At 41.6% G+C, this 9999-nt stretch overlaps 1 protein-coding gene across 4 annotated transcripts in view; it reads right to left on the reverse strand.

Moving 5' to 3' along the window:
• The window catches only part of TEC (tec protein tyrosine kinase), a 79603-nt gene that overhangs the window by 17661 nt on the left and 51943 nt on the right, over window positions 1-9999 (reverse strand). For 3 of the 4 annotated variants that reach the window (XM_014517651.2, XM_025198347.1, XM_006019003.3), the window contains exons 4-8: window positions 8698-8779; window positions 5616-5744; window positions 3533-3573; window positions 2019-2209; window positions 1086-1151 (exon numbers count right to left, since the gene is read on the reverse strand). In XM_014517651.2, the coding sequence (XP_014373137.1) occupies window positions 1086-1151; window positions 2019-2209; window positions 3533-3573; window positions 5616-5744; window positions 8698-8779 (509 nt within the window). The remainder of the gene's footprint in view (window positions 1-1085; window positions 1152-2018; window positions 2210-3532; window positions 3574-5615; window positions 5745-8697; window positions 8780-9999) is intronic. The other variant, XM_025198348.1, reaches the window with a different exon arrangement.

Below are 9999 nucleotides of genomic sequence, written 5' to 3' on the forward strand. Positions count from 1 at the left end.
GAATGCATATAAAACATGATAATTTTATGCCTGTTTTTACTCATGACCTGAAGTTTCAATATTTAAAAAATCATTTTAAAGTCAGATTAGTGGTGACATTCATAACAGTATACATTTCTATCTTTCTGTGTCTTGTAATGAGCTCAAAATTACCCATGTTGTCCAAAATCAGCAAGAGCCTGACATTAATAAAAGCCCAGTAGTACCTTCAAGATTGTTTTGGCTTATAAACTGATTAAATGTGCTAATGTTTAAGCTACACACAGAGTTATCTTTTGAAGTTTGAACTTCTTGGTCTGGAATCTCTGGTCTGGTATGTTTACTTTGTTCTGTTAACAATCTTTGCTTGGGCACAAAGAGAAGAGAACACAGATTTACTCAAACTGTTCATCACGGGGGCACAGAAGGGAATTGGTGAGGTTTTATTCACCAAGGTGCCCCCGGGGGTTACAAGAAATAATGGCCACAAGCTAGCAGAGAGCAGATTTAGACTAGACATTAGGAAGAACTTATTCACAGTTCGAGTGGCCAAGGTCTGGAACGGGCTCCCAAGGGAGGTGGTGCTCTCCCCTACCCTGGGGGTCTTCAAGAGGAGGTTAGATAAGCATCTAGCTGGGGTCATCTAGACCCAGCACTCTTTCCTGCCTATGCAGGGGGTCGGACTCGATGATCTATTGAGGTTCCTTCCGATCCTAACATCTATGAATCTATGAATCATGTCAGATGACAGTACTTTCAGATGACCATCAGACCATTGACTACACACAGTTTCATTACAGATGAAGGTCGTTTAATGTGTCTCTTAATCTATCAATATTTTTGCTGTTGACTGACTGAAAACTACATTCCTGATTCTCCTACTCACCTCACTGTAAATCAGGATACATACCTGTGACAACAATACAGGTGAGAGGAAAAACAGGAAAAAATATGCACATATTTAATATATTTTCACAAGGTCCATCTTTGAACTCAATTTCATAACCTATAATTTATACAGAATTTTAAATATGGTTTTCTTGCATTTGCTAATACTTAATGTTTATTGTCTTCTATTTTCTATTTTTATGAAAGTATTCACTTACTCATATTGGTCAAGGTTGTTGGACTTCTTTCCTGTCACATAATTGCTTGGAATGTATCCTATATTTCTAGAAAGAGAGAAACATTGCACAGTAAATTTTAATCATGATATCATCTAAAAAAAGAAAAAGAAAATTCATGTTTCATCTACTAAAAAGAAGTCACCTGTAATTGTCTACCTTATTAATGACCAATTCAAATTCTCATTAGAGAGAGAGGTTTTTTTTTTACCCCGACTCATTTTCCTTGCATCTAATGAAGTTGCAATGTATACAGAAGTGTCCAGGTTTAAGTTCTGAGTCTAACTACTCCTCCTGTACAAGAGCCAGCAAAGGGGAGCAATATGAATAGCCATGCTAGCTCTCTACTTTGGCTGCCCCCTACTTCATTACGAGAAATAGTCTCTAAACAGTGCTGTCAGAAGAGATGAGGTGCTTATTGTTCCTAAAATACATATTACCACAACCACCGTACTGCGATTTACTAACACAAAATTACCCTGAACTATTTTTTTCACCAAGGAACTGGTGAATTTTGGAGCATGAAGATTCTCATTAAGACCAGTGCAAGATGTCTGAAATAACTTCCAAATACATAGGAAAAGCTTTCTGATTTTTTTAACCTATAAAAATGAAAAAGTTGGTAAAATTTAGTTAATGCCTAACAGGAAACCTATGCATACAAATCACCAACTCTACAGAATGATCCCAGAGTTAGTACAGAGCCTCTTAGCTTTAGGGAGTTCTAGACAGGCATAAGGTCCTGATCCATGCAGAATCCAGGATTGGAGTCCAAGATCAGATATAGATCACTAAATTATACCCAAATTCTATGTCCATCATTCTTGATTTTTTATATATATAGGACAAATCAACCTAAAATTATAGTTAGGGGGTAGCCTTATTTACACCATGATGGGTGGAAATGCTGCTTACCCATGTTTATCTCTTGCTTTCCACCAATGCATGTCATTTTTCTCTGTTATTGTATATTCTTCACCTTTTTCCAATCTTAAATCATGATGTTCTGCAGGCAGAAAATCATACATTGCTACTACTATTTCTTCCTCCTCTTCATCTTCACTTTGCTCAGGTGGGGGAACAGGTGGTGGAGGCCTCCGCTGAAACTGATATAAAATTATTAGTGTTCCATTGTACACAAGCAAAACACTGTAACAGACAAAGACTAGACTAGTTCTGTGTCAGTTTAATAACCTACTTTAAGAAACTCCGCTAACCCATTCAATACATATTTTTAAGTAAAATTTTTTAATCATGTTAAATGACAATTTAATTTTTAATTCACAGATTCATTATATAAGGGCCCAATCCTACAAATACTTATCACCCACAATAAGGCTTTGACGTTGTGAACGGCCCAGTTAGTGTCAGGAGGGTTTTCAAAGTCATAATTGCTGTGGGCTCAAACCATTTCCTGCTACAGTCTGTGGAAAATGCATGTATGTTGATACACAGTAGAAGCTGAAGCTGGCTCTATGGCACCGCTTCTCAACCTTTTAAGACTCTAGGCCCACCTCCATAGATTTTCAGAATGTAGTGGCATCCCCTTTAAAGAGTAATTTATATTTCAGAGTGCTTACTTTCTTGTACCCACAGCACCCTTCAAAATATCTCTCAGTGTAGCAAGGCAGGCAGCAGTGGGTAACGTACCCCTGATAGCTTGAGGGAATGGTGGTACAGTGCCCAGCAATGGCAGGGGCTGCTTGTCGGGGCAGTTTGAGGAGCTTGGGGTGGGTCATTAGTACCCGGAAGGAGGCCCTTGTCCCTGAAGGAGGTGGAAGGGGATAACAGTGGTCACTGAAAGCACAGACTGGTGCCAGATCAGGGTGGTGGGGGCAGAACCCTGCTGTACTCTGCTCTTTCTGCCTCTTTCCTGCCCCCAACTCCACATCTGAGGGGCTGAGCATGGCCTCTGCTGCTGTGACAGCTCCTCTGGGGACCTGAATGCCAGTGACTAGAGCCTCTGTTCCCCAAGAGAGAAGCTGAGCTAAAAAAAGCACAGCCCCAAGTCAGAGTGCACCACTTGAAACACAGGGGCAGTCAGCACAAGGTCTGCCAGCAGGGAGGAGCTGCACTTTTCAGCTTGGCTCCTTCCCCCGCTCCTGGAGCTGGAATATTGCCAGAATGCTGCAGCAGGCAGAGGATGCTTTGTGTGTGGAGAAGCCAGCATTTACCTCCTCTCACAGAGGCCAGGTACTATGGCTTCCTTCAAAGGATTTCATGGCACCCCAGTTAAGAATCCCTGTTGTATGGGTCTAAACCAAAAGCCCACTGTAGTCAACAGTGCTTTTATATTGACTTCAGTCAACACTTACAGGAATGGATCATCAGCATATAATGAATTAAGTATAATGGAACTAAATACTGTATTTAAAATATTTCTCAATCAACTACATTAAGCTATTCAGTGTTCTAAAAATTCTACCAACCTTATTTTTTATTGGTAGTGGAGAAGCAGAATTCCTTATACCTAAAAGAAACACAGTGGAAGGAATATGTTACACTTATAGATCCATTGATTAATGATCATTATAAAACATTTTTAAAATTCAGATAAAATGTTAATATCTTAGTCAGCCTTCTTGTTAGTATAAATGTCACGGTCACAGAAAACAGGACCCAGCTCTGTAAAACCATACTTAAGACAAAAGGCTAAATCTAGTATGGGTATTAATGCCAGATCTAAAAAGAGACTTGTATTTAAAGTGCAACTTAGGAGGAAGTTATGTACCTAAGCCCAAGAACAGGATTCACAAAACCCTCTGCCTACTCATTTAGACACACAAGAAAACATAGGTGCTATAAATCTAGCTTCAGCACCATCCTCTTAGGTGTCCAGTCAAATTTTTATGGCTGCACACATGCCAAACAGAGGTCCATGCCCCTTGTGGTGCTGTAAGTGCCCAAATTTGTTCCTATGACATAGGTGGTATGAATTTGTATCACTATTTTGCAGCAGACGTCTGTTTGATTTATGGCAGGAGAGCATGGGCAGCCCAGAGCCGCCTACACTCTCCAGCCATGCCAGGAAAGTGTTCCCGGGGCTTCAGGGGCCTGATCCTGCATACAACGTGAATTCTCATTCTCGGGGCATGCAGATTTCTGCTTCTGAAGCACCAGGAGCACCTGCCCAGGTTCTCCCATTTACAGAGGTATATCCCAAGTCAGACTCTCCAGATGCACAACTCTGGAAATGGGGAAACCAAAGGTCTCCCCTTTTGTAGAGATGTGTGCTCAGACAACGTGATTTAGGGTGCGTCTCTGCAAATGGAGAAACTCCAGGCTCCCCTAAATGCAGACACACACTGGGAATTCCCTGGGTGCTCCTCTGCTAGGGAGGAAACCTGGGGTTCCTCCATTTGCAGAGATGTATCCAAGTGTTGGATCCAAGTATCCAAGTATCCCAGGAATGGCAGGGGCCCAACCCTGCAGGTCAGCTGGTGATGCCTGGTTTGACCAATGAAGCAGATCAGCTGATCCACTTTATTTGGGGATGTCTGTTTACATCCTAAGGTTAGTTGAGATTTACATATTAGGTGTCCCTGCACCCAAGTTCACTGAGGGGCCTAAGCAAGTAGGTGCATTCAGCTCAGCACACTGATGACAATGAGTTCAGTACCCACAGCAATATCCACTCACAAGTATTGCAGGTGACCGTGGTAACCCTGTATTCAACATCTGGCTTAGAGTACTTGCTCAGAAAGTGAAAGAGCTTGGTTTTTAGCCCTCCTCCAACTGTGGAAATTCAACCCATATCTTTAACCTCAAGTGCCTAGCTAGTAGGCTAGACTGGGCTGAGCTAAGGCACCCTATATCCCCTGTTGAAGCTGGGCCACTGTGCAGGAAGGTATGCATGAGTGAGGGCCAGAAGGAGAACAAGCAAAAGAGAGGGTCGCTATAGCTTAACGGTTAGGGTATATCAGCATTTATAATTTCTCTGAGTGAGCAAAGTCCCATATTTTGATCCCCTCTTCCAGGTCTGTTTCTCTATTTTACATCTAATAGTCACTGGATAAAATACAGGAAGAGTCCTGGAAGCAGAGACGGGTTCCAAAAGTGAACATTTACATAATGCCTAAATTATACATGATCAAACTATAACTAGGGAAACAAGACAAAATTTCCTTACATATATTGATCCTGGTTTTCTTATTTCATTTTCATACTGGTACAGTTATATTGGCCTGGGAACAGTTGTTCTTGATTTATATCACTCAGTGTCTGAAGTCATTTATTTGATTTGTAAAGCTGAATAAAACTTCACAGCTTCTTTTTTTTTTTTTTTTTTTAGTATAAAATGCAATTTTAGGTCAACTGAAGTATTTTGTGACTGCGTCAATTTTTTTCTGAATTATTTCAGTTGGAAAAACACAGAATAATTTCAGAAAAAAGTCAAAATATTTCCCTCAACATTTTTTAATGATATGCCTTTTCCCCCCAACCCAATTTGAAATGTTTCAATTTGAAGTTTGCTTCAGTTTTAATAAGACAAGAGTTTTAACATCCACTTACTGTTTTCAAAAAGGTTGTATTTTTCACAGCCAGGTGCACATTTTTCTGTTTGTCTGCAACACTGATAAATCCCCTCTGTCCAGAATTTAGGATGATACTTTACCATTATGTTGTTGTTGTTCTTTATTTCTATAAAAACAAATGGTATATAAATTTAAAGTACCAAACCTTTTCATAAGAATGATTTCATATTATTCATACATAGTACTGTAATACTATTAATATGGGGCATAACAATAACTCTTTTGTTACTTAAACTAGTATAACTATTCTTCAGGTATGCATTCTGTGTTAACATGAATGTCATACAGTGATAAGAGAGAACTTCCTTAGGATAATACAGCACCCAAGAACACTTTTAGGAGGCAAGATTGTTATAGCAAAGTGTATGCTTAACAATTAACTTTAGTGGAGTTGGATAACAAAGTCTTGCATTTTAGGAGAGAACACTTGGTTTGTGAACTTGGGCTAGGGACAGAAGTTACACCTAAACTAGTCCTCAGACACTAGTCTAAACCTATAACAGAACAGAAGTTCAGTGCACATAAACCAGTTTCAAAACGGCGGGATCTGGTTTAAGATAAGCCTGGTTGAATGTAGTAACAGACTTAACTGATTTGGGTCAAACTGGTTTATGAAACTTCTATCCCAGACCCCTTCCTGGTTCAAGTTAAATCAGAGTCCCCCAGCTTCCCAGCATGCTTTCTAGCCCTGGGCTGGGCTGGGCTGGGCTGGGTGGGCTGTCTGCTCCAGGAAAGAAGGGGGAAGCGGGGGGTGGGGACTGCCCCTCCCCAGGCAAACCCCAGCTGGTATCTGGGACCAGGGAAGGGGTTAAATTTCCCTTCCCCCAAGTACAGAGCTTCCCTGCTCTGCTAAAAATGTACTGCTGGCTTGCAACTATGAACTATGAATCCCAGAGGCACCTGGAAGCAGGAAGAGGAAGTGATGAGCAACCATGCAGAGTTCTGCTGCTGTGAATCTGGACTGCAAATCCCAGAGACCTTGGGGCCAGCAGGAAGAAGCAGCAGCAGAAAGCTGGCTATATTCTAGAGAGTTGTGCTGTAGCACACTCCGGTTTCTGGCCTGAGCCACTGCAGGCATATGGCTGCTTTTCCTGAATCAAAAGTGACTGTATGTCCAGCTGTTTCTCAGTTTAATCTCTGCAGTTTAGACTAACCTGCAAAGACTGAATCAATTCAGCCCTGAGCTTTTTGACTATCTGTACTTAGCCTTGGTAGCAGATATTTATGTTTGTACTGTGCAATGGAGTCCTGCTCTAAGATTTAGGTTGCTGGGTGCTACCATAATGCCAGTAATTCCAGGATAGCTTTAATTATGATAAGCATCATAGCGTAGCATGTCACAAAATCGCATGACAACAGAAAAAGGCAATATAACTAAATGATTTATCTAGTCAAAGTATAGTTGTGCAGTTTCTGAAGACCTTTAGGGCCTTCATTCTAGAAACATAAATCTAACAGACAAGTGAGGAGCAAGACCAACAAGGATTATATCCTCTTTGTTCTCACAGGGACCAACTTTATTGAACTCAATCTGAACCTTTACTTGTACTAACTATAAACAGCTTTAAACTATAAAGTTGTACTGTACTATAAAAACTGTGCTGTATTGTACTATAAACTATTTACTTGTACTATAAACAGCTGTTTTATTTTAGAAAAAGTTCCTAAAAGAAAAAAAGTGACCTTCCAACTTGTGTCTGCTTTAGCAGAGACAATGGGAATGGTGTCTACAGCAGTGAAGACCTTTAGAAACATTCTGCAGAGGCTAATTTTTCATTACCTTTTATAAACACTCCTATATATCTGTATGCTTTACTATACCTGAAATGTGTGATTACAGAGTGCATAGTCTGCCTTGGATAATTTGGCATATGCTATGGTAAACTAAGGGCCAGATGGTATATGTATAAAATTAAGGTACAACTGAAGTCTCACTGTTCAGGGTAGCACAAGGGCTGTTCCTTCATAAGGATGTGCAATACCCCCAGAGAGGCTAATAAGGTGGGCTAATAGTGCTGCAACCCTACTGAGCAGCTAAATAGGTAGGAGCTTACAGCTGCTCACAAAGGAGTTTGGTGGGCACCAGCAAGTACTCTGCCTTTATGTACTTGGGAACCTCATTAGTCATTCTGCTTCATTTGACCCAGTTGTTTCACACTGCCCCCAGTTCAAGGCTGGCTGCACTTTACAAGTATGACTGAGCCCTAGGTGAATGTAGTTATATTAAGAAGGCACATAGATATGCACTGATATAGGCTAACTAACCAAGATATATACAGAGCACAAGCTTTCATGGGCTGGAGCTCACTTCATCAGATAATGTGTAGTTATGAGTCAGAATACATGGTCACACAATTTGTACAACAAAAATTCCCATATGGGATACCCCTTAAAACAGGAAAGAATCCAACAAGCACAAAACTAGTAGAGCTAGATTCTATGTCTCCATCCCTTCACACCCACAGTGAAGGATATCAGAGAAAAGTAGAACTGGAAGAGGCCTCCAAAGGTCATCTAGTACAGCCCCCAGCCTGAGGCAAGATCATCGCTATCCAAACTATCCTATACAAACCCTTGTATAATCTATTACTAAAACTACACAAGCAACCTGTCACATAACCACAAGACATAGCACCCTAACCTCCCACAGGTAAAGCAAGAGTAAAAGGATAACCAGAGAAAAATAGGACCCATATTTCACAGTAATATTTTAATAGAAATATATTTTACAATAATATGTAAGCATAAATGTGTGTTAAACAGATGATCAATAGCATTAACATATATAATATTCTCTAATGACTTAGCAACTTGCACAATATCATAAGGCCAAATTCTGTTTTCTATTATGCTGTTTAAACTGAGAACAATTCCAGTGGAATACATGAGGTTATTTCATTTTGGCAATGGTCCAATTGAAAGCAAAATATTGTTGCATGTGATGTGAACCCAGCTGGTATTGCCCAACACACTTATCACCCCAAATTGTCCATAAGATATATTTTTCAAAGTGTTACCTCTAAATGTTTCAAATATTATCTTTAAGCAACCTTCATTACCTTCTTTCAGATTGCTCACCCATTGATCCCTACTTTGTGCACTGGGTGCAAAAATATACAGTGTATTAGAATCGTATACAACCTGAAAATAAGCAAAGACATATTTATACAGAAACAATTTGAACTTGTTTCTCAATAAATAACACATAGAACAAAGCAAAACCATAAGCTCTATTTACTTTTTCTCAGCAAAAACCATAAGTTCTATTTACTTTAGACTGAGTAAAATGCAAAATATGAAAAATATGAAAAGTGAAAGAACCATCCTACAAACCATCCTGATGTGCAGGAAGACTAGGAAGTAGACAAATTGGAGGACAGGACCACAACAAACCTCACGAAATTCAATAAGGAAAAGTGCATAGTCCTGCACTTAGGACAGAACAATCCCATGTACTGATACAGGCTGGGGACCAGGCACAGCTGGTGAACTCAGATTGGCGGGACAGTGGAGCATCCCATGGGAGCAGGACGGGTAGGGTGGTTTGCAGCCAGCCAGGAAGGGGGGTGTGGGGAGGCAGGGCTTGCAGCTGGCCCAGCACTCCAGCCAGTAACAGGGAAGGCTGCAAACCTCCCCCACCATGGCACGTTCCACTGCCCCACCAGCCTGACTTCACCAGTCAGGCTTTCTGCTGGGGACCAACTGGCTAAGCAACATCTCTGCAGCAAAGGACCTGGGGGTTATAGTGGACAATAAGCTGAATATGAGTCAATAGTGTGCCCTTGTTTCAAAAAAGGCTAATAGTAGGGCTGTGCAAAGCTTCAGTAGCTGACTCGATTCAGAGGAGATTCGGTCCAATTTGGTGGCCAAATCTCCAAATTGAATCAGGAGACCAATTAAAGGGTCTGAACTGAATCAGAAGCCTCCAAATCAATTCGGAAAAGATTTGGCACTGCTTCAGAGATTCGACCATAAACTAAACAGACAGCAGTCCTCACCACGCTGGACACAGCTGCCTCCAGCTGGTAAGTGTGTTGGGGTAGGTGGAGGGAGGAAGAAAGGGGCATGGCAGAGGGAGGGATTGGGGCTGGCTAGGACAAGCTGGGGCAGGGGGGCCTGGGAGTGGCAGTGCTGGGAGTGGGGGCTATGCCCTGCTGTCACTTGCCCAGCCGGGACAGGAGAGGTGCGATGCAGGTGATGCATCCCCCAAGTGGCAGCAGGGCATAGCCCGCCGCTTGCCCAGCCAGGGAGGGGGAGCACGGGATGCAGACACTGCCACCGCTTGCCCAAACAGGGTAGGCAGGGGCGTGGGGGGCACAGGATGCAGGCATGACAGCATTGGGAGCAGGGGCTATGCCCTG

Source organism: Alligator sinensis, unplaced genomic scaffold (assembly GCF_000455745.1).
Source record: "Alligator sinensis unplaced genomic scaffold, ASM45574v1 scaffold134_1, whole genome shotgun sequence".
NCBI classification, from domain to species: Eukaryota; Metazoa; Chordata; order Crocodylia; family Alligatoridae; genus Alligator; species Alligator sinensis.